We start from the raw sequence: 25236 nt of genomic DNA on the forward strand, positions 1-25236 counted from the left end.
GGACATTGAAAGAGTGTCATAACCATAATAAAGTTTGTTATTCGCAGCTGATTCCGAACAATACCCATTCACCTACAGCTAGTACATTGACTCTGTATACTATTCATCTCATTTTTGCTTCTTCTCCTCATCTCGTGCCACTAACATGCAGCCAGAGTAAAAACAAGGGCAATGGCTGCATAAGAAAGGTGTGCTTGTTTCTGGTGACTGGTTCTGCATGCATACTCTTGGGGGCAATGATTTATGACCTGAGGAGAGGAAAGGGGATGTAGTAGCAGGAGCAAAAAGCACTCTGCTGGATTGAATGGTGTACTGGATGATCCTTTGGCAGATCCATAAGGGCAGTGTCAGGGAAATATAATGGGAACGTGCACTACCCATCTGCAGACAGTGCTCTTAAGAAATATACTGTAAGAGTTGTCTGACAAGGCTGAACTCTTTGTCCTTACAGGAATTTATCAAAGAAGTATCAACCCAAGAAGAACTCACGAGAAGAGGAAGAGAGCAAGTAAGTTAAAGGATCTTGCGCACAAAATAAATTAAAGGGATATTTGGACATTTTGGAAAATACACTTACAAGTATTCACTATCTGGCAGAAAGTTAGATGAGTCAAGAAATAGTCCGGCACATAACCCCCGTAACTGGCATTTTTACACTTTGGTTTTTATATGGATTAAACAAATGTGATTTAACATGTTAATTAGTGAGCGTTAGAGGTACTGCTAAGTGGACTTGTTATCATTGGACAGGACCAGGCTAGCTTCCCCCCCTTTCCAGTCTTTATGCTAAGCGAAGCTAACCAGATGCTAGCTGTAGCCTTGTATTTAACAGACAGATATGAGAGTGGTATTGATCTTCTCACCTTACTCTCCGCCAGAAAATGAATAAGTGTATTTCCCAAAATGCTACTACTTTTACTTAGCCTGGCATTGCCAGACTAATTCACATTTGAATTGCAAATTTGTGTGGAACCTCTCAGATAATTTTCGATTTCCAAGGGACCTACGGGCGCAGACCAAAATGCCTCTGGATGCAATTGGATAGGTCTACAACCAATCAGAGTAACAAAATGTGCGATGAAGTGTAGTTGGTAAATTAAACTTACCAAATCAGAAGTACGGCAAACACATCTTTATTATCAACAAAAGCTTTAAGTGCAGTTATTTGTCCTTTTTTTTTTTTTTTTTGAGAAAATTTGTTTAATACTGACGTGCTCCTCTGTACAGTCATCATATCAAAACCGCCCCATATTAGATAAACGGTTGTGATTGGCCTGACCAGATTCAGGACAGGTGGAAATCTGTCTGAATGGGAGAGGGACCAGACGCATCTTCCATAGCAAATAAAACATGACCTTGCAGATTCGTCTAGTTCCCTGGCTAACTTTTCTATTATTTCTGAACAAATAGTGTTGGCATCTGTGTTGGCAACTATACCATCTTTTACCATCACTTCCTGTGTCTCACCAGGTACACCTTCTGTCGAGCCTTCCTGATGACACTTAATGAGTTAAATGACTACGCGGGTCAACACGAGGTTATAGCGGAGAACTTGACATCTCAAATCATCACCGAGCTTTCACGCTACCTGCAGGAGGTCAAGGCCGAGAGAAAATCGGTGAGACATCGTTTTATATTCACACTGAGTTGCGCTCCTTCCACATCCAATGTTTTATTTCTAGTTCGTTATCTCAATTTTGTCCACATCATCATCATTCGTTGTCATTCTCCCCTTGCCAGTGCTTTAAATTGAACATTTACTTTAGATAGTAGGACAAGGATTCTGTAAAAACTGAGGAAAACAGACACACTGGCCTACAAGAAATTAAGTAGCCTGTTCTCTCTGCCTATTCTATTCTGCATGAACTGAGGTCATCGCTGAGTAAATATAGATACACCCAAAGGCTCGCCAGAGTCCTTTTTATGGAACAAAGTCATCGCCTCTCTATCATTACAGGCTTATTTCTCCCTTTTAAGCCAACTTACAAAAGATTGGTGCACCGCACACTATTCTTAAATGTTGAAGTCACTTTCTTCCTCGCCATTATAAAGTGACTTGGAAGAGCGGTGGACCTACAGCGCATGATTCATAGATAACAGTGTGGTGCCCATTAAATCCAAAGAGTTGGTGGAGGAGCAGAGACAAAGCTACCCAGCTGGAAAAAAGTACTTTATGAAAAATCTGTCATGGACTCTTGTGTCACGGAAGTCCAGCTGAGAGAACTGGAGTGGAAAACCAAAACCAGAGGGCTGCTCAAAGGCACAGTGACCTTTTTTAGAGTATATGTTCATGTGCACAACTGGTGACATCCATGTTGCTGAATTCACTACTCTACCTAAATACATGAAGCGCTGGGTCACACTATTAGTGATCAGTTTTGATTTTCAACTCGGTTCTAGTCGCAGCAAACACAGAGAGAAAGGGGATTTCCAGCGCTTCGGAAGGGGAATCATCCACCCCCTCCGGGCCTGTTTTGCTCTTTTGGCTTGGTTTGGCTTGGCATAGCATCTCTCTAGTCTATCTCTCTAGTGTCCAGATAGAGGGTCCATGGACATACCCCTGCTGCCCACAGGCTGCAGGATGTCACTTTGACACCGCTCTTCCTCTTCATTTCTCTGCACCTTTCCTCTTCTTTTCCTCTATTTTATTTATAAATATCTCTATTTCTCTCTTTCATCCCTCTGTCCTTCTCATTATCTCCCCATAGTGTCTCCTTCACAACCTTTGCACCCTACGGTTTCTCAGTTTTCTCAGCATCTTTTTTTGCAGCTGATACTGTGAATAGTTTGTCATGTGCTTGACTGTCTTGATTAAAGAATACCCACAACAGTGTTTCTTCAGTTAGCCAGTGCAGGGGGCTTTCCCTTCATAGCATGACCCCATAACTTACAGTATCTTTTCAGAACAGAGGATCGTTTCATCTAAAGGCATTGAGCAAATAGTTTCCTCAGTCGTAACCAGAAGGGTGTCCTTGTAGGGTAGCCTTTATCTCTTTTTTTGTGTCTTTTTTTCAGTTTTGATTAAAAAAACCACTTGCGCCCTCAACACACACACACAGAATGCAACTCTTTGAGATGTTCAAGTGTTGAAAAGGCTACTGAGAATACCAACAACCCTAAGCTACAAAGAAAAAGACCTTCATTAAAATTTGCCTTTTTTTTCACATAATAACACTCAGCTTCCCAGCTTCCCGTTATTCTTTTCTCTGGTTTCATTCACATGCATATTTAAGCACCACTCAATGCTCTTTCTGTTGTAGCTTTTTGATTTGTGTCTATGTCAGACAGTCCCAGACAGTGGGATTACAGGAGGGTCAGGGCCTGTCCCCTCCTGGGTTTCAGGGATCTTACTGGACAGGTAAAATCCACGCTACAAAGCAGAAGGAGAAAAACAATAATATCTCATTAGTTTCTCATGTGGGGTTGTTTTGTAACTCTCCCCACCTTCCTTTGCTGTTTCCCTGAGTGAACCTCCTGCTAAGCTCAGCATGGGATGGTATAGGAGGTGAGGCCAAGAATGTCGTCTTAAAGGATTTTATTTCAGAGCAGATATACTTGTTTTTACAAAATAAAAATAGGTCAGACTATTCGTTTTAATGTGTTATGCAAACATTTTATTCATTAGATTTAGATTATAAAGGCACAGGAAGAAATATCAAAATACATCATGACCTCAAGAAGATGCCAACTCATTTGCCAGGCATTGCTTGTTTATGGTCAGTATAATAGGCAATGATAAAGAGCAGGCAGGGTTAATATGGGATGAAGAGCCTAAGTCTCTGTGATTGTGCTGAGGAATCATAATAAGGTGTTCAGTCAGCATACTGCTGTCCTCACTAGGCCTCTGATCACAGGGCTTAGGTATCCTCTCTAATGAGGTCTGATAAAGACCCTTAAACACTAAGACCTCCAGAGACTGCCCATTTACTGTAACACTTGTAACATTTCTAAATGTCACTATACTGTATTTACTGTATATATCGACATGTGTTACTGAAGTAGTCCACTTGAGGGATAGTTCAGTGTGTGCTCTTTTGTATCCACTTGTACCCGCAGCACAGCACATAATTATATCTTTTGGTGTTGGGGGAAGGTCTATCTGTCTTATCCTGCTGCGATGTGGCAAGTTCAACCAGCTAGAAAAAGTGAAAAAAAGAATACATCTTCACCTGGCAGGGCCAGGAAAATAAGCACTGAATTTAGTCAAAAGTCGGCTGAAAACCATAATGCACTATAAAACATCTTTAGGTGGGTTTGGCAGGGAATACTGCCCTCATTTATCTCCTGGAGGCAGAGAAGAGAGGTGCATCCACAGTGTAACAGTGTAAGAACAATGTGTCTCTCTGCAGTGGCCTCACATGCCTTCTTGTGTTGAGTGGAAAGACAAACAGGAAGCAGGGAGGGAGAATTGATCGTTGGATCTTCCCATCGTTGCTGCATGCACATCTCAATCCAGAATGCAATATCACTCTGTTTGAATTGTTGCCTAATGGTTTAAACATGAGGAGAAAAATCTCAGTGGAGCTTCCATGCGGTTTAATCATCTCTCTAGTCTCTAGATCTTGTATGACTTGTATACCTAATGATTATATGTGTGTTGACAAGTGTACAGGACTGCAGGTGCACATTCCTATGAATGACTAACAGAGCAGTTGGAGCTTGCATGTCCATACAGATGTACATATGCACATATGCATAAGTGTAAATGCGGTGCTGGAGCGGAGTTTTCGTTCCTCTTCTTATTTGTCAGAAGCAGAAGGTGTTTGTTGATTCTTTGTTTTGCTTGAAACTTATTACGCAGTTTATGAATGTGTATGTGGAGGGGACAGCTTGTGAAATATAAATGGACTGTACTTATATAACATAGCTATATGCTATAATCTCAGTTTCTGACTGCTCAAAGCTACATATCACATTCACACACATTCATACACCGATGACAGAACTGCTCACAAAAAAAAAACAAAACATACACGCCAAATGTATAGCCCTCGAGCAATTTGGGGTTCAGTGTCTTTCCTAAGGACACTTCTACACGTGGGGGAAGCCGGGATCAAACCGCCGACCTTCCGATTGGTGGACGACCCGCTCTACCACCAAGCCACAGTCAGCACATGTCACACGTGTCTGTCTCACCTCAGCTCAGTCTGGTACAAGGATGACACTGGAAAGTAGAGAGGCAGACAAGGTAGACAGCAGATAGTAGTCACTTCATGCACAAGACCATAATACACACCTGTTAAAGTAGTATTGTTTGTATGTGTGTATTCAGAGAAAGATTCTGTCTTTTGGAATTGTATTGATTTGTATTGATCAGAAGCAGAAGGTGTTTGTTGATTCTTTATTTTTGCTCGATACTTATTAAGCAGTTTATGAATGTATACGTGGACAGCTTGTGAGTCACACAGGGTGTATGTCACACTCAGCCCAACCAGAGCATGTCTGTCTCACCTCAGCACAGTCTGGTACAAGGATGACACTGGAAAGTAGAGAGGCAGATAAGGTAGACAGCAGATAGTAGCCACTTAATGCATGAGCTCAAAATACACACCTGTTAAAGTAGTATTGTTTGTATGTGTCTTTTGGAATTGTATTGATTGAAATCTGTCAAAACAAAAGTCCACTGAATCACAGTTGCCTATAACCTCATCCTTTACTACACCTATGTTCTTTCAGTTTTACATGCCTTGGTTCTGTTTCAAGTGTTATGGTACCTGGAGGGAGTCTGTGTTGTACCAGGAGGTGCATAAGAGCAGGGGCTAGCATGAGAAATTCCTTTGTCTAGAAAAATGTAGTCATTGCACAGAGAGAAGTCATTGCACAGCGAGCAGTCCTGCTTCACATTATTAAGTAAATATTAAATCTGCTGTCTCTGATCTAATGTGCCTGGATGGATAATGATCATATTTTCCAAACCCACTTTTATTACAGTTAATATATTGACGTAGTTAAAGTTTGGAGTCCGGGTCAAGAATGTGTTAGCGTGTTAAGTCCAGCTTTTTCTCTCTCTCACTGTGTCTTTCAAATGCCTGAGTTACTGAGAGTGGCAGCTTCAGGTCACCGACCTGTTGAAGTACCCCAGATGTCCCTGACAGTGCCAGCAGTCACATGCTGTTGCTGAGAGGGACGTGTGGGAGAAAGGTGGGGCTACTCACATGTCTACTCCTTCTTGTGTTGAATATCAGAGCTGGATGGACCAAGAGTGTATCTCTGCAGGCTATAAATTTAAACAGAGAGACACTGTGCAAAATTGCTGAACATCTGCCTAAATGGCTGCAGAATTTATACCTGCATCATAGATGGAGGTTAGTCACAAATGATGATGCACTCTTTTTTTAATCGTATTTGAAAGTGAATGAGCTCATGTGTCTTGGTTAGGTAACACAAACACGATGTGGTCGGATCTTTATCCTCCAGCAGGATCTTGTGAATCTGGTGGAGCTGTTTGAGGAAGACTGTCAGTGTAGTTTGTTTATCTTTGCAGTGATGGAAGATTTGTTGATGCAGACAGCATGAGAAGCTGAATATATTTTTCAGATATGTTGTTATGGAGACAAATATTTGGTTGAAAGAATGCTCCACAGTAACAATGATGTCACCCAGTCTGGTGCGGTATGTTGTGAAAAGGCTTTATGGTATCTTGACTGTATCTTATCGTCATTTAGTGAGACATATTTTTAAAGTTCATCACTGAATAAGATTGTTCTTATCAAACAGGAATTTGAAGGTCAGGGTCTTAACAGCAGGCTCCACAATGTCTCATTTTCTGTTAGAGCTCGAATACTTCCTCTGAAACACTGCAGCACTTCCTTATTTTACTCAGCTTCCCTTGAAACTTTGGGAAATGAGAAGTGTGACTACCTGAGGTAAACCAGGTCACATTCTCACTAACTACTCTCATGTCCAGTGTTATTCAGGTGAGATTAACCTTTTAGGTCTTCTGCATCAGTCTTAATTTCACATCTTTTGCTTGTGTGTTAGTACATAGAATACTGAGGACTTCCTTGTGCTGTCCAAAGCGCTGAAATGCAAGAGAAGTACAAGCAACAGCATTCTGTTCTTTATAATGACCAGGGTCCTTTTGAATGGCAGCATCGATATTCAGCTCAGCTACCGACCCTAGCTTCCGCAGTCTGCGTAACCAGGGGATACCACATTGATAGTCAAGTCTCTATGTAATTTTCATTTTAATTTGATTCTTTTTGGATTCTTTAGCAGATGAATGTGACTGCAGGCAGTGGAGGAATTATTTGTATGCTTTATAAGTAATCACATTCTAATTTCAAAACAACAAAGGTTTAAAATTGGTGCTCTGTTTCCAGGGGATCTGGCTGGGATCCATACAGAGAGCTGTAGAGAGATGTGCTCTGCCTCCGGGCCAAGTGCTGTGGTCCCCTGGAGCGAGACAGGCCAAGTGAGGCCTTTTACAAAAACAGTTCAGACCAGCAACTGCCACCTAGCCTTGTCTAATATGCCACACTTGGCAGCGCCAAATTCCATTGTGACCTGTCTGTCTCCCCCTAGATTACAATATCTGGCTCTTCATACACTTCCATGTTTTATCTCATGACATGTTCACTATAAGCTTCTCATTTCATTTTCAACCATTGTTCTTACTGTATCAGTTAGCCCCTCTCTGTTTCATATTCTGCTTTCTCATCTAACAGTTGTAACTGTCACGTTCCAGATATTTTCTATCTCTTTGGTTACTCTTATACTGTAGCATAAATCAAATGGAGATGTTTATTCAGGGGCAGGCCAAAATCAAGCTAATGAAAAATCCCACAGAGAAGTTAATACTGTAGTATTAGCAGTCAGAACATGTGTGTTTTTTATTTAACAAGAGTTAAATGTTAACATGCTCACGTTGACGGTATAATGCTTACCATTCTTGTTGTTGAGTTGTTTCTTGTAACATGTCTTCCTACTGAAAAGTGGTTCTTTGCCTTTTGGACTAAATACATTTTTCTTGCATCTTGCAAATCTCTTCTGTGTAGATATTTCCTTGTTAAAGAATTGTGCAGATTTCATTCACATCACTGAGTTCATGAAAGTAGAGCACCTTCAATGTGTGCATGAGGTCCTAGCAGAAAGCACGGAGGACTGTTTTCTCAACACACAAATCTTGCCGTTGGCTCCATGCTCTGTACATGACATGTGACTTTGCAGCTTCATAAAAACAGCGTCTGTTCAGCCTTACCACACTGTTATTGGTCCCTTGGTTGTCATTGTTACCTAATCTACAGTATGTTTGACCTTTTATTTTACTGGAATTTCTACTTTGTATAAAGCTTTCATTCAGTTGATTTTTAGGATTGATGCTTAATGTATGTTTCTCTAGAGCTGTAAAACACCCAGTGTTAGTGCACCTGTGTTGAACTGGTGGGCTATGACTGGTTGATCTTTAATCAAATAGATTAAAGTTATAGCCATTTGCTCAAACTTCTGAGAGACTGTGGGTTATGTGGTCATGGTCATCATTTTTAATGTAGCTACAGTATAGTGTTTATTTGAATTTGCCCTACTTTCTCAGTTCATACATTCCTATCACAGTGTGAGTAATATTCATAGTGTTTAATGGTATGGTTGAGACTCTCACTTCAACTGCTTCTAATTTATTATCCTACTATGTCAAGGTCAGTTTCACCTGCTTTTAAATCCCTTAAGCTTGTGAATAGTGCGATAATATTTAAATTCTTTTCCTCCATTCCCAACCTTTCTGACAGCACTTCCATGATGGGCGTAAGGCACAGCAGCACATTGAGAGCTTGTGGAAACAGCTGGAATCGGTAAGTGACTGCATTAATGTGCAGTACCACAATTGTTCACTAGTAGCAGTTGCCATTGGTCACAGTTGATAGTTGATAGTAGAACATAATAATCTCATGTCATAACCAATTACCTCATGATTTACTTCTGCAGTTCACTCTTGACTGAGAGACGCTTTGATTGCATTTGATGCGATGCAATCAGTTCAATCAATCTTGGTCCTTTTGAACTTCAAAAACCCAGTTCATTCGCGGCAGTAGAGCGGTGTTACAGAGTGATGTTTCTTTTCACTCACAAACAGCCTTTGGCTGAGAACAGATACTGGCTTTCAGAGTGCACATTAAACAGCCTAAAGTTTCATTTAGTCATTAAGGAATTAATGTTGATTAGCTACAGCTTATACAGTATATAATAATATAATCTGGTGCAGGTGACATATGCCATTTTCAATGATGAACGCGACAGTCAGTGCCAGCTAAAAATAAGAAGTTTGCTAACATTACCTGAATGTTTTCTACATTGCTATTTGGTATTGGAGGGATGAGAGTTGAAAGAGTTGATAAGAGATATCTGGATTTGTTAGCTCCTAACAAATGCGTGTGATTGCCATTTTCCAAAATGGAACCGACTATCAGAACCCAACCTTAGTCATGACATTAAATGTAGAACACCATACAAGACTACAGTAATTAAATTTTAGCTATATGCTTTCAGTTGCTATAGGTATTCATCAAATTATCCATCAAATACAAGAAGGTCTACTATTGCAGAAAAGGGATAAAAACCTATATAAAGCTGTGCAGAGATGGTCTATTGACTGTAATCACTTACAATCAATCATCAACATCAACGCCACATGATACTAAAGCACATTCTGCAACAGACAGTTAAGGAGGAGCCCCATGTGACTATTAAATACATCATCATCAAAAACATACAGGAGGTGTCAAACAGTACATTTCTATATGAAAAACACAACTTCAGCAGAGGGCTGTGCATAGAGCCCTGAGGGACCTCCTGTTCTGTCTTCACCAGAAACCTTAAACAATGTGCTGTTTCTTTTGCTTGAAATGTATGGGATGAATATCCAGAACAGTCTCTTACATCAGGATGGAATTATAATAGATAAATAATGTTGCTTTAAAGCTTACTGATGCTTTTAATGAATGTGTTATTGCATAATTTATCATGTTGTTGTTATCATCTCCTTAAGTGGCAGGCTGATAATGTTAAGAAAGTTAAAAATCTGTCTGTTAAAAATCAGACAGACAGAAAATACGTAGAAATAAGTAGAAGTTTCACTTGAACATCAGTTTTGCATACTTTTAGTTGTCAGCATTAGGCCAGAGGAACATCAGTTTAGAATACATTACTTTATAATTCCAGGCATTATTAAAAACCTAAATAAGTTCACATCCAGGAGTGTCTGTTTTATTTGTGAAGGATCTAAAAGAGAGATTGCACAGAATAACACTTCTTATCTCTGCCTGGCCCCTTTGACGGGGGAGAGAAAGAGTTTGAGAGGGATACATAACTGCCTTGTCCTCCTCGAACTTCTCTGTGCGTTCAATGATCCCATTGTGTGTGAGGCAGATAGGCATAGTTCAGAGTGCACGCTGGCCCAACAAACACTGATTGTTCAGTTAGAGGGGTCGAAAGAGGGTTGGATGAATGGTTGTTTTTCTGTACACAAATGACCACTATGAACATTTGTTTAATCCGCAGGCTGCAGACTTTGACAGACCCCATTGCTGTGTCAATGACATAAACTGACCTCTGTCGCACAAAATGCTGTGCCTGAAATATATATGACGTATATGCACATGTTTTGACATTCATTACTGTGCTTATTTAAAGGTCAAGTTATATGGTGTTTCCTGCTACAGCTCATGGCAGGAAATTACTGATGCAATGTCTGTGATCATATTAAATTTGGTTTTCTCTCTTTTTTAGAGTAAAAAAAGATTTGAGAGAGAGTGTAAAGAGGCAGACAGAGCACAGCAATACTTTGAGAAGATGGATGCTGACATTAACGTGACTAAGGCTGACGTGGAAAAGGTATGTGTCATCTTACTCCCATACAGCGGCCACCAATCATGCAAGCTCGTCCTATTTCCTCCATGCTTAACACAATTGCCTGGCCTTCCTCACCCTCCCACCTAGCACCCCACCCCCCGCCTTTTCTCTCGACATTTTCTTTTAAATTTTTCCCCCCCTTCCATGCCCCCCAGCCTTGACTACTCATTCCACTGAGCCGGAAAGACAGCAAAGATTGAGTGACCATGTGTTTGATGCCAGCTACTGTGTGTAAAAGCTGGCATTGTCTCAGCGGCACAGTGATCTGCTGCTACACAAAGCTGATAGCAGCACCGAGTCCTCATTATCACTGTAGCGCAGCCACCAAACATTCTGCTGTGCTGTACGGGCCTTAGCAACAGAGAGGACTGTGTGTCCATGGTGGTGTTTGTGTGTGTTTGGATTATACATATCAGTTGCCTTTGCTTTTTCTTTTTCATAGTGAAGAATCTAAATGTGTAGTTTGGTCTTTCTGTGAAGTCCTCTTCGTCAATAAATCAACACATGCAGCGATCATCCAATTCTCAGGACTTGTAGACCAGAGCCCCCTGGGGCCTGTAGCTGATGTCATTTCCTGTTGTCATAACCAATTAAAAGAGCCCTCAAAATCTCAGCCTTTAACCCACACAGCTCCCACGCCCGCAAGGCATCATGGGTCAGCAGCGCGTGCTCCTGCTGTTTCATCAGCTGTTGGAGCAGAGCTCAGGCTCAGAGTTGACACAGTTCAGACCCGATTATTATGCAAATATAGGCTGGAATAAAGAGCCTTTCTGCACTCTGGACATACAGCCAAAGTGCTACAATAGGCTTAGGCTAACACTGAACTCACACAGCACAGCAGTTCAAGAAAGTAGTCTTGAAACAAGAGTGGTGTTGTGTCTGAATACAGTTATTTCATTTATTGAAGCATGAAATACTCATACATTACACAGAAGTCAGTGCTGTATTTTTTTCTCTCATTTTTAATATTGCTTTTCATGTAAAGCGTGTTACAGATAGAAGGGCAGGAGACACCGAGGTGGAGACACAGATGGTTTTTATTGACAATGGTAAAACAGGCAGAGAGTTACTGAGTAGGTGGTGGTTACTGATACCATCCTTTGTGAACTGTGGTCGGAGATCGGGAACAGGAAACACACGTTGGAGATTGGCGATCACAGGAGACACAGTCGAGGAGACACACACGGGGATAGGACTGAGTCCGAAGGCGTTGTCTGATATGGCGAGGAATAACGTCCATGTAGAAACGAGACCGGACACTGACTGAGGTGAGTGGGGTGTTTATATACTGGAGTTGATGTGGTGCAGATGAAGGTCAGGTGTGTGATTGGAAACAGGTGTGTAATTAGAATTCTGAAGAGGGAGTGCGTTGTGATTGTGAGGTTGTGGAGCCTGGCGTGTCCGTGACAGTACCCCCCCTCCACGGCCCACACCTGAGGGCCAAGGACCCTGACGTCGTGGTGGCTGTCCTCTTCCACGAGAGGCAGGTCGGTTTGGATGGTCTGTGTGGAAGGTGTCAAGTAGAGAGGGATCGAGGATGTCGTGTCTGGGGACCCATGATCTTTCTTCGGGACCATACCCCTCCCAGTCCACCAGGTACTCCAGGATGCCACCACGGCGCCGGGAGTCCAGGATCTCATTCACGTGGTAGGTGGCTCCTTCTTCCAGGATGACGCGTAGGGGGGGCTCGGTAGTTGTGCCAGGCTCTGTGGAGACATGAACAGAAGGGTGGTGAGGCTTAAGAAGGGATACATGAAAAGTAGGATGGATTTTGTATTGTGCAGGTGGTTGAAGTTTATACGTGACTGGGTTTATCCATTTGATGATGGTGAAGGGGCCAATGAATGTGGGACTGAGCTTTCAGCAGGGCAGGCGCATCCTGATGTCTCGGGTGGACAGCCAGACCTTCTGACCAGGTTGGTACTCAGGTGCAGTAGATCGTCTGTGGTCGGCTGTTAGTCTGCGCCTCCAGAGTGCCCGTTGCAGTTGATGGTGGGCTGCGTCCCAGACCCTCTCACTTTCTGGGAACCAGTAGTTGACCGCAGCCACCTCTGAAGGTTCCCCCGACCATGGGAAATGAGGGGGTTGGTAACCGAGTATGCACTGGAAGGGAGTGAATCCAGTGGTAGGTTGGCGTAGGGAGTTCTGAGCATACTCGGCCCAACCCAGGAACTGGTTCCAAGAGTCCTGATGGCCATGGCAGAAGGTACGCAGGAAGCGCCCAATTTCTTGGATCTTCCTTTCAGTCTGTCCGTTTGTTTGTGGGTGGTAACCGGACGAGAGACTGATGGTCACACCTAGGAGCAAAAAGAATGCTTTCCATACCCGTGAGATGAACTGGGGCCCTCTGTCGGACACGATGTCCTCTGGGATACCGTAACACCTGAAGATGTGGTTAAACAGTAGTTCTGCGGTTTCCATGGCTGTGGGTAGTCCTCTGAGGGGGAGTAGAACCTGTCCACGACCACCAGTTCATGTGTTGTTGTCTGAGGCGGGTAGGTCGATGATGAAGTCTACTCCTAGGTGTGACCAAAGTCAGTTGGGAGTGGGCAGTGGACAAAGTTTACTGGATGGAAGATGGATGGAAGCGTGGGCTTTTTGCGATGGCGCATTCCTGACATCCCTGTACGTACCTTCTCACATCCCTGGCCATATTTGGCCACCAGAAGCGTTCTCGTAGCAGAGAGAGGGTTTCATTGGCCCCGGGGTGACCAGTGCCCAGAGATGTGTGGGAGGAATGGACTAGGGCGGTGTGTTGAGTTCGTGGGACATACTGTAGGTTTGGGGGGCAGCCCGGCGGAGCGTTGGTGGAGGCATTGGAGGAAGGCATGGAAGTCTCGGACCACTGGATGGGGTTCACGATGATCTGTTTGGGGAGAATGGTTTCAGGTTCGTCGGTGAGTTCGCCTGGGGCATATAACCGGGATAGTGCGTCTGCTTTACCGTTCCGGGAGCCGGGGCGATAGGAGATGTTGAGGTTGAAACGAGTGAAGAAGAGGGCCCAACGAGCTTGACAGGGGGTTCAACCGTTTGGCTTCCCAGAGGTACTCTAAGTTCTTGTGGTCGGTTAGTACTGTGAAGGGATGTTTAGCACCCTCCAGCAAATGCCTCCACACTTCCAGGGCCAGTTTGACGGCTAGGAGTTCAGTTGCCAATGTCATAGTTTCTCTCTGCCGGGCTGAGTTTCCGGAAGAAGTAAGCACATGGATGGAGTTTGGCAGGAGTACCCTGTGATTGGGAAAGCACCGCTCCTACTCCGGTGGTAGAGGCGTCCACCTCTACCAGGAATGGTCGTTCCAGATCGGGGTGAACCAGGGGCGGTGCACTGGTGAATGCTTCCTTCAAGACTGTGAAGGCCTCATGGGCAGCGGGTGGCCAGGACAGAGACTTGATCTTGTTGCAGAGGAGATCAGTCAGAGGTTGGACTATGATACTGTAACCTTGAATGAAGCGACGATAAAAATTGGCAAAACCCAGGAATCTTTGTAGTTCTTTAATGGTGGTAGGTGTGGGCCAGGTCCGAATGGCTTCGACTTTCCCCTCGTCCATCTGGATGCCACTGCTACTGATGTTATAGCCGAGGAACTGCATTGAGGTCTGATGAAATGAGCATTTCTCTGCTTTGAGGAAGAGTTGGAATTCCCTCAGGCGTTCCAGGACCTCCGCAACGTGGTGGCGATGTTCGGCCAGACTCCGGGAGTAGATGAAGATGTCATCGATGTAGACTAGGACTGACTTGTGGAGGAACTCCCGGAGCACCCCATGGATAAAGTCCTGGAATACGGAGGGGGCGTTGGCCAAGCCATATGGCATGACTAAGCATTTGTAGTGGCCAGTGGGTGTTACGAAGGCGGTCTTCCACTCGTCCCCCTCGCGTATCCGGATGAGGTTGTACACGCTGCAGAGGTCCAGCTTGGCGTAGACAGTGGCACCACGAAGCTGTTCCAGAGTTGCCGGGACGAGGGGAAGAGGATACCTGAATTTGATGGTGATGTGATTGAGTCCCCGGTAATCCACACAAGGCCGCAAGCCTCCGTCCTTTTTGGCCACAAAAAAGAAACTGGATGCAGCAGGGGAGGTAGAAGGTCGGATGTATCCCTGGGCTAAGGCCTCCTCTATGTACTCCTCCATGGCACTTTGCTCGGGGATAGACAGGGGGTAGATTTTCCCACGGGGCACTGGTTCGCCCGGTATAAAGGTCGATGGCACAGTCCCATGGCTGGTGTGGTGGTAATCTGGAGGCTCTCCTAGGGCAGAAGACATCCCTGTAGGCGGCGTAGCAGGCTGGGATGTCCACAGACTGTTTCTCCCACGGGCTCTCGATGGATGTGGTGCAGACCGGAAGTTCCTTTGGCTGGGATGGGATGGTGAAGGCAGGCGAGGGAAACAGTGTGGGTGGCAGGAACGACCCCACCGTAACACCTCGCCGGTGGTCCACGAAATGATGGGGTTGTGTTGTTCCAGCCAGGGGCGCCCTAAGATTACCTCCGCGGTCAAGCCCTCCAGAACCAGCCGATGTTGTTGCTCCTCATGCAGCACTCCCACTCGGATGGTGATGGGACCAGCAGCCCTATGGACACGGGCGTGGCTGAGGGGTCTTCTCTTTACTGCGTGGATTTGGTAAATGGAGGGCGTGGCTGTGGTCTTGAGGCTGAGCTGGCGGCAGAGGGCACCAGAGATAAAGTTGCCGGCTAACCCAGAGTCGATGAGGGCTTGTACTGGTAGAGATATTTCGGGAGTAATCAAGGTTATCAAGGTGGAAAGTGGTTTTATATTGTTAATGGTAGGAATAATGGCACTCACCAGGGGCACGAGGAAATGCTGTGACCTGACCCGATTGAATCCCCGGTCCGTCTTGGGCCCAGATGGATTCAGCCCATTAAAGTGCCCGCCCCTGGAGCTGGGAGATAATAAAAGCTACCTTCGATCGTCCGGTCGGATAGAGGGAAGGCTGCATCTCCAGGACCAGCGAACACTGAAGTAGGAAGCCGTTGCAATCCTCCGCCGAGCCAGAGAAGGTTGTGGGTTTGGCCATGGGACTGGCGTATCCCGGAGATGGTGGAATTGCGGTGGCGGATGCAGAAGTGGAGGGAGGCGTGGATACGGGTGGCGAAGCGCTGAGGCCACGGCCCAGGATGTCCACCAGCTCCTGGAATGGGTCCGTGGCACTCATGTTGTCATCCTACGACGGGTCCGGTCTTCTTTTACGGACAGAAGGGCAGGAGACACCGAGGTGGAGACACAGATGGTTTTTATTGACAATGGTAAAACAGGCAGAGAGTTACTGAGTAGGTGGTGGTTACTGATACCATCCTTTGTAAACTGTGGTCGGAGATCGGGAACAGGAAACACACGTTGGAGATTGGAGATCACAGGAGACACACACGGGGATAGGATTGAGTCCGAAGGCGTTGTCTGATATGGCGAGGAATAACGTCCATGTAGAAACGAGACCGGACACTGACTGAGGTGAGTGGGGTGTTTATATACTGGAGTTGATGTGGTGCAGATGAAGGTCAGGTGTGTGATTGGAAACAGGTGTGTAATTAGAATTCTGGAGAGGGAGTGCTTTGTGGTTGTGAGGTTGTGGAGCCTGGCGTGTCCCTGACAAAGTGATAATGTAAATCCACTCAACCCTAAAGGATCAAACTGTGGTTTTGCTTTTGTTAACGCCAAAATATGTACATTTACATTTCTGCTGACCATTTTCTACTGACTTTTAGTTTCCACTGAAATTCATCTTCAGTTAAATTCCTGTCGGTGCTTTAAGGATGCTCTGACATTGAATATTTGATACAAAACAGCTACTTACTATTAAGCAAAAAACAACCGATTTAAACTACCACATTATACTTTTTACAATGTCCTTATTTTTTTCTTCCTTTCTTTTTCCTTTAAAGGAAAATTGCGGTATTTTCCAACCTGGTCTTACTCTTACCATTGTGGCCATTCTGACTACTGGTCATAATGATTTTGCACTCACCACTTTTGTTTCGGAAGACACGGACTCAGGGATAAGCATTTGAAATGCTTATGTAAAACTGAAGTTTACTTGGAAGGCTTTAGGAGACTCACACTGCTTGCCCCGATATAAGCTCTTTTGCTCGAGTCCACGCTTTCTAAATCTCCATAATGAAGATGGTGAAGTTATAATGAGGCATTGTCAGAATGTCCACAATTATAAGAATAAGACCCATGTTGAAAAATACTGCAATTTTCCTTTAAGGTTTGATTTTCATAACTGGTGAATGTGATGCTTTTCAATATCTCACTCTCAGATAGGCCTCTGATTTATCCTAGAACAAACTGAGTTTTCCTGAAAACTTTTACAAAGTATAGGTGATAAATAGTACCTTACCATGAGTGATTATATACATTACATTATCTCAAGGAAGTCTCTGTTGATTTTCATAATGTAATAAATGGATGCTAATGGCTGCAATGAAAGTGGGAAATAAATCTAAAATCCTTTGTTGTTCGTTAGAAAGTGGCAAGCAGTAATGTGGACTATATGAGAATCTGCACGAGGAAAAAAAGTTTTTTCATTTGCTGTTCCTTTCTGTGTCGGTTTTTTGACCGACCTCAGCTCTCTTTTTCATCTACTCACATTTCCATTGTTCAGAAATGGAGAACTTATAATACAAAAAGTCTGGATTCAGACACTGTGGAGGATGATTGGATTTTCTTCCCACACATTCTTTAGAATTCTTCCCTTAAGACGGTGTAGTCCCTCATTCGTCCAGGAGTGTTCTATCGTAGAAAAGGTTTCAGTCGTAGTCATCTGGACACTGTTTTCAGAATCAAGACGTTTGGCTCCCATCCGAAGTCATTCTGAATTGTGAATGACTTCGGATGGGAGCCAAACGTCTTGATTCTGAAAACAGTGTCCAGATGACTACGACTGAAACCTTTTCTACAATTCTTCCCTTACTTGTGTTTTTCTATACTTTAGATACTTTATTGGTGTATGTTTTCCCATATTGTATCTGTGATTTTGTAACTGGAGTCTAAAAAAGTTGTGTGAATATGCGCGTTTGAAAAAAGAGAAAGGGAGTGTGTGTGGGTTTGTGTGTGTGTGGTTTAGACACACTTCTGTCATTACATTTGCAACATACTTTCAACATCAAAAGTAATTTGCAAAAGTCAAATGTTATTTTTGCAAGCGGCATAGAAAAAAACAGGTTGTGTGATCTTTGCAGAAGCATATTCCCATTATTAGAGGGCCTCTGAGTATTCCGGAAGGAATGACATGTTACAACCTCAGCCTAGTGTGTGTTTGGGTTTTAGTCATAGTTAAAGCCTTGGGTTGTAAGTAGGTCTGGGTTGGACAGAACAGATGAATGATAGGAGAAGAACAAAAGAGGAGAAGAAACAAATAGGAGAAGACGAAAAGAGAAGAAGAAACAGAGTTTATACATGTTTGTAGTCATAGTTGTGTGTGTACCTGTGTCTGTGTACATTAGTATTCTGCAGCTAAAGGCCACCTTTGGGTTTGATAAGTTACTAATGAAGAAATTAACTTTCTCAGTTAAGTTACCTGTCAATAGCAATACAAAAAAAATTTGCCAATATTTGACATAGATATATTTTGTCAAGTTCCAGGCCTTTTCTCTGTGATGTGATGTCTCCATGTAATTCAAAGAAGCTGCTGTTTGTTGAGCTGAGGTATTGTGGTTTTCTCTGCAGCTGTAGCAAACCTCTAACTGTTCCCTCTCCTCCTCTGGCAAACATATCCCTCAATTTGGGGTTTGGATTCACAGCCCAGATATCCACAAAGCCTGTTACAGTTCTTTGAGGGGCCCCCAGCCCTCACACACCCTCATAGACTTCTCTATTGTGGAAATCCTCAGTCATAAAGCATTAGAGAAATAACACCTCTCCACCTATGTTCTGCCTCTACTAATAGCATAACAATATGCATAATGCATTAACAATACCAGTATTTCCATGGTGATTGTGTTTGTTAACAGTGATACCAACTTCCCCTTTTTAGTGATGACACGCCTGGTGGTCCAGGAAGTGTATCTATGGCAACTTCTTGTTTAGCTGGAAACGGCTAACAATCCTTTTTTTTGTTTGTGTGTGTTTGTATATGTATTTTATTCCATGCCTTGAAGCGAAGTTCCCACAAGGTAGGTCCAGCGGACAGAGAGCTCGTTATATCTGTGGGAACACACACTGTCTCGACTTGTGTCTCTATAAACACATACATACTCTCCTGTAGAGTCTGACATACAGCCTCAATCAGATCACTCTTAACACATCCTGTCCTGTTTGACTGTGATCTGCTCCCCGTACAGTGGCTTGTCTCGCTGTTTTCTGCTGAACACTTTCTCAATCTGAGGTTTATATGTGTGATGTAAAAAAAATGTAATGAGAGAAATGCCAAATATGTTGCATAGGGCAACGGCTTTCATACTAACTTTCATTTGGATTTTTGTACCTCATTCTCATTTTTGTTCGTAATCCTCCTTAAGAAATGTATTTCATAGATAGATAGATATTTAAATAGATGAAAATTTATATATAGACACACACATGTATATGTACACAGAGGTGAATAAAACAGGTAATTTACAGAAAATGACAACAGGATGTCATGTGGCTGCAGGCACCTCAGCTTGTTATGAGGTTTCACTATCTGCCAAGTTACCATGGCAATGACGTGTACATCATTTCCTAACACATTCAGCACACTGCATATTGCACATTGCATGCACCTACACATGCATAGCACATATCCATAAATGCATGCTCACAGGCCTGCACAGATTTTAAACAGCTGGACTTTCACATGTGCTTTTCAGCTTTTCTCTGGATTTACTTTTTTTTGTAGGCTGTGACTATCATTTTCCACCGAGGTATTAACTGTCATCTCTCCTGTGCTGGAAATAATGTACCTTTGTGTCTGACGAGTGTCTCCGCTCTGATGTCCTCCTTTTCCTCTAGTATGTCATCTATTACTTACCCATATGTGTGTGTGAGAGACTCAACTCTTGCCTCAGTTTGGTGTGTGGGTGAAAACTGGATGAAGTCCTTTAAATGTTTCCCTCAAGACTATGATAGATCAGGGTTATGTTCCTTCTCCTGCCCCGCACAGTTACAGTGGTGGCAGTTTTTTCTGTGCATCTGCATTCAGTTGACTAAATGCAATCACAGGTTCATAAGGTGATCCTTTGTTATAGATGGCCCAATGAAACCACTATTTATGTGTGGGACAGGCCTCAGATCTGATGGAAAGAGGAAACAGATATGAGTACTTAGCTACACAAACATACACACACAATGCACATACACACCACACACACCCCACATGCTGTCTAGCTGAGATAATCTCATCTCCATCTGCTTGCCTTGGATCTGTAATAGGCTGCTCCTGCTGCGTTTCTGAATGCCTGTCTTCCCTCCCTGAGACTGAACTAGCTTAAAATAATCAACATTATCGACAGTAGAGATAGGCCAGACTGGGCGGACAATCAAAATCCAAATCCCTCCATTCTGCAGCCAGTGCAGGCTGTTGTTTCTCTTTTTATATGTTTGTTCTGGCCTACATACAGTACAGTCTAATGCCAATGGCTGCTGTTGCTGCCCGACTTGGACTTGCACCTGTGACCGTGCGTCCACGAGTTCTATGTTTATGTGTGTACATGTGCATGCATGAACACTCGTATGCACAAATATGTCAACTCATGTAGGTTTTTATGCTTTGTGTGTGTGTGTGTGTGTGTGTGTGTAACCTATATGTCTGTGTTAATCAGGGGACCCTGAGGTTTAGTGTGGAGAGCGTGTCTGATGTGCATGTTTGTTTTTCTTCAGGCACGACAGCAAGCTCAGATGAGGCACCAGATGGCTGCTGACAGTAAGAGCGATTACTCCTCCTACCTGCAAAAGTTCAACCAGGAGCAGAATGAACATTACTTTACAGTTATCCCCAGCATATTCCAGGTAAATACAACAGCACCCCAACATATGGCCTATTTCATCTGATTTGTTGTTGCAGGTAATTGCACTTCGAAAGTTGTTAAACAAACCTACACATTTTAGGTAACCAGTGTTTCCCATACATCAAATTAATTTAGGTCACCACTCAAAAATGTTTGCCTCCACCCAGAAATATTTTTTTGTATTTTGTGTTTGTCATTTCTGTCTTTAAAAACGGTGTGCAAATGCAGCTAAAAGTGCCAACTGATTGAAAAGTTTGCCCGAATGGTGCATTCATGTGCAATCATTACTTAGCTCGTGAATTCAATACTGTTTGCAGCCCACCACACCCACTCCCCTTTGGGTCGCCTGCTAAAAATATATTCTCATGAGTGCAGTTATTTTATATTTGAGTTTTCACTTCTCTAGAGCTGTTTTTTGAAAGTGCATAAGAGATTTCCCGGATAGTGTTTCAGATCTTTGATGCTCAACATCAAATGAATGCTCTGTCAGACAGTTTGATTCCAAACACAGTGTATCATTTTCAACACAAGCCCTACCCACTCAACTCTTATTCTATAACACAAGGTAGTAAAGCTTGTATTTACGTATGAATATGCCTGCATTTTTATGTAGAAACTTCAAGACATGGAGGAGAAAAGAATTGAGAGGCTAGGAGTGTGCATGAAGATATTTGCAGAAGTGGACCGCCAAGTGCTGCCCATCGTGGGGAAATGTTTAGACGGCATGACGAATGCCGCTGAGTCCATCGACCCCAAGACTGTGAGTATACAGAATAAGATATACTATGTGCACACACACCACCATATGGGACATATTACTCACTCAGCCAGGGTGTCAGTCATAGCCCACACACTACACATTAGGCTTTCATTTAAGCAACAAGTGTGCCGGTGGGCTGGTATTCTAGGGGGGGCATTTTGAAAATAAAAACAGCCAACCTGTAAACAACAAAGTGCTGTGGGAGGACAGTGTTGGTGAACAAAATGATTCAATTTATAGTAAGAACACCAATGAGTTATGAGCACACGTTGTATTATCCGCATGAAGGGCTTTGTGTCGCCTAAAAATACCATAATTCCCCTCAACAATAAATGACAAATAAGTTATATGTGAATGCATGAATGATTTCCCCTTGAGTGCCAATAAATGAGCTGCAACTGCCTGATTTTCACCCTTAAATGATATTACAGTGGTATTAATATAATAATATTTTTTTTATATATATATATATATATATATATATATATATATATATATATATAAATGGAAGGCAGCATTCGCCTTAATGATAAAGAGAAAATGAGCCTATGACAAAAATCAAGACTGCCCCCAGAGATCGCATAGTGTGTGTGTGTGTGTGTGACTAGCTGTGTGTGCATGGCCCAGCTCCAGGGAGATGACTCCAGACTGTGACTGGCTGCTGCAGTAAACAATGACGGGGATAACATATCACATGCTCCATCCCTCTCTCTGTCTCTCTTCCTCTCATAGTCGTCTCTCATGTATACAGCAGATCTTTGACCCCTGATCCTTACTCCAAACAGACCCTCTGCCCTTATCAGATAGGCCGACGCACACTGCACGTGATTAATGTGCTTCTTCCTGTGTCTGATGAGCGTGGCTGTGTCCCCAACCTCAGTGATTTTGTCATAACTCCTGCCTGACAGATTTAGGTCTTTTCCTCTTTCTTCTGTGCCCCACAAACAGTGGGAATAACAACAGTCTCTCTCCTTTTACTTTCATGACGCACTCATGAACTGTTATCAGACAAAGACTACTACTAACAAGAGAGTCACCAGGCCACTATTGTGTTGCATGTCATCTGGACAATCTAAACAAACAGAGATCCCCCTTGTAGTCATTGCTTTGCTTTTTATGATTCTTCCATTGATATTTAAATTAAAAAGTGGATAAAAATGTATCAAGGATTAGGCTATCACTGATTGCTGCAACCACTCTTCCCCCACTAGGACTCGAAGCAGGTGGTGGAGTCCTATAAGTCCGGGTTCGAGCCCCAAGGAGATGTGGAGTTTGAGGATTACAGCCAGGCCATGAAGAGGACAGCGTCTGAGACCAGCCTTTCCAACTCCAGAGAGGCCAAGGAGAAGCCTGCTGGCAAGAGCAAGGGCAAACTGTGGCCTTTCATTAAGAACAAGAACAAGGTAACGCATGAATGCACATTTAACACAGGGCCACATTTACACTCAAACGTACACCAAAGCCCCGCTGGTTTTAGTGTATTTTGTTTACAAGATTTTCCTCATGTGGCGGTCACCTTGCACTTTGGGGAGATTTTTGTTGGGGTGGGGTGGAGGGCTGGAGGGATATTATAGGTTGTATTATGTTATGTTGGTTCTGTCTTGTAATACAGTGGCTATAGAAATATATGTGTTCAATGTCACATTTGCAGTATCTGTTACATTTCTAGCACTGGTTATGTATTAATTTTGGTTTCATTTTTGTGTAGATTCTTTGGCTAGTTTGGCTTTGTTGCTAGTTTATGTTACTACTGCCATTTTTGTTGTTATTATTCACCACCCGTTTCCCCCTCCCTGGCAATCATCCTCACCGATTTGGGAGCCTCCCTTCTGTAACACACACTAATGCATTTCTACCTTCACCCTGTGAACGGACTCAACTGGCAGATATTAACCTGATCTGAAGTAACAGTCTCCCTTCACCGTTCCATTGACTGGTGATCAACCTGGCGTAGCCTTCTTCAGTTTCCTACTTTTGAACAGCAAAACTGATCTCTGACTGTCTTATGGGCTGGTGGCACTGTTGGTATTGAATTAGACCACAGCACGAGTGAGTACTTGGGTGTGGGTGTGTGGGAGAGAAAGGCTGGAAGCAAGTGTGTGCAATGCTAAATGAGAAATCCTAGCGAACTGACTGTATGTGTACAGAAAATGGTGTTTGAACTCACTGTATCCACTGTGTGCATACTCCCAAAACTAAGGCATACTTTTTCAGAACAGTATGTTTCTGTTATCTTTGCTCGATGCACTCAGGATTAATTTTCTATAGAAAGTGTTTGGGAGCACAAACAGCCATACAAAGAGGAATTTCTACAGTAAATGCACACTCACACACATGCATGCAAGCATAACAGAAACGCACACCACAATAAAACATTATATAGATATTTCAGTAGAAAAGCACCATTATTGCTTTGCAGAATCAGGGTTTTAGTGATTTGTGTTTGAAAGAAGGGTTTCTGAAACACTTGCATGCGCATTGTGTGGTGCCTTAGAACTCATCACTGCTTCATTCTCCAACCCCTCAACTACTGGTTGATGAATTATGCAGATTTTTTAGGACAGTGATAAGCAATTAGATTCCCCTGATGATGACCTCAAATTCAGCTGCTGATATCCGTGGGGATGTGGTGAATTTCTTGTCCCAGCTGGCATGTGATGAGGTCGAGAAAGAGAAAAAAAGGAAAAGGGTTTCCAAAATGGAAGCCTGCATGCGCTTTGTCTGAAACTCTTTGCTGTTTGCTTTGTTGCAGCCGCTTGCTTTAACACATTTTACGCTTCCTACTCACTCTGGTTGTTTTCTTCTTTTTAACAGTTTTTTGTGTTTTGTATGTTTGACATTTTTTTCCACAACATAACAACTGATACAGTAGGTTTGACATCCCTTTGGTTGTCTTTTATGTTCTGTTTGGGTTTTCTGTTGTGTGTTTATTTTTTAATATTTGTAGGAGGCTTATTTATTTCGTTTTGTGTTCCCTCCTCCTTTTCCTTGTCTTTTTTCGTTGGATTCTTGCCCCCTTCTTCTTCTTCTTCTTCTTCTTCCATGTTTTTCCTCCTCCTCCTCTCCATCATGGCTCCCTCTCTTACTGGTAGCTTATGTCCCTGTTAACGTCCCCCCACCAGCCCCCACCTGCCCCCCCAGCCTCATCCCCGCCCTCACCCTCTGCTGTTCCCAACGACCCCCAGTCTCCCAAGCAGCACAAGGAGCCCCTCTCCCACCGCCTCAACGACTTCATGACCTCCAAACCCAAAATGCACTGCCTCCGGAGCCTGAGGCGAGGGGTAAGTGTGTGTGTCCAGCAAGCTTTGTGCATGTGTGTGTTTGTCTCTACACCTGTATCTGAGCCGTGTATCTGCTACACTGTATGGGTGAAGTAATACAAAGGTAGAATCTTTGTGTCTATGCTTTACATCTGTTTTGAAGGTCATAATGTCTACATGGTATCATCATATAGCAGGTGATTGAACATGACCAGTAACTAAATGCATCTATATGTAGGCAATGTGACCTCATTTAGAAAACAGTGCTCTCATTGGCCCATTAAAACTTTCCTTTTCACATTTTGTTTTTCAGAACTGCCTTCAAAATTGGTACTATAATTACAAAAGACTAAAATACCAGCAGTACAACAGGCCTTCACTCATACAGTGCTCAGCATTTTTGCTTCTCTAGCATGCTTATGTAGCG

The 25236-nt window shown here is 43.3% G+C and overlaps 1 protein-coding gene across 41 annotated transcripts in view; it reads left to right on the plus strand.

Moving 5' to 3' along the window:
* Positions 1 to 25236, plus strand: part of LOC122866136 (formin-binding protein 1) — a 66873-nt gene that overhangs the window by 25119 nt on the left and 16518 nt on the right. For 16 of the 41 annotated variants that reach the window (XM_044175385.1, XM_044175391.1, XM_044175380.1 and 13 more), the window contains exons 3-11: positions 452 to 508; positions 1471 to 1618; positions 8727 to 8789; positions 10723 to 10827; positions 18963 to 18977; positions 20662 to 20790; positions 21403 to 21549; positions 22761 to 22952; positions 24642 to 24830. In XM_044175385.1, the coding sequence (XP_044031320.1) occupies positions 452 to 508; positions 1471 to 1618; positions 8727 to 8789; positions 10723 to 10827; positions 18963 to 18977; positions 20662 to 20790; positions 21403 to 21549; positions 22761 to 22952; positions 24642 to 24830 (1045 nt within the window). The remainder of the gene's footprint in view (positions 1 to 451; positions 509 to 1470; positions 1619 to 8726; positions 8790 to 10722; positions 10828 to 18962; positions 18978 to 20661; positions 20791 to 21402; positions 21550 to 22760; positions 22953 to 24641; positions 24831 to 25236) is intronic. The other 25 variants (XM_044175389.1, XM_044175384.1, XM_044175396.1 and 22 more) reach the window with 7 other exon arrangements.

Source organism: Siniperca chuatsi, linkage group LG18 (assembly GCF_020085105.1).
Source record: "Siniperca chuatsi isolate FFG_IHB_CAS linkage group LG18, ASM2008510v1, whole genome shotgun sequence".
Taxonomy (NCBI): Eukaryota; Metazoa; Chordata; class Actinopteri; order Centrarchiformes; family Sinipercidae; genus Siniperca; species Siniperca chuatsi.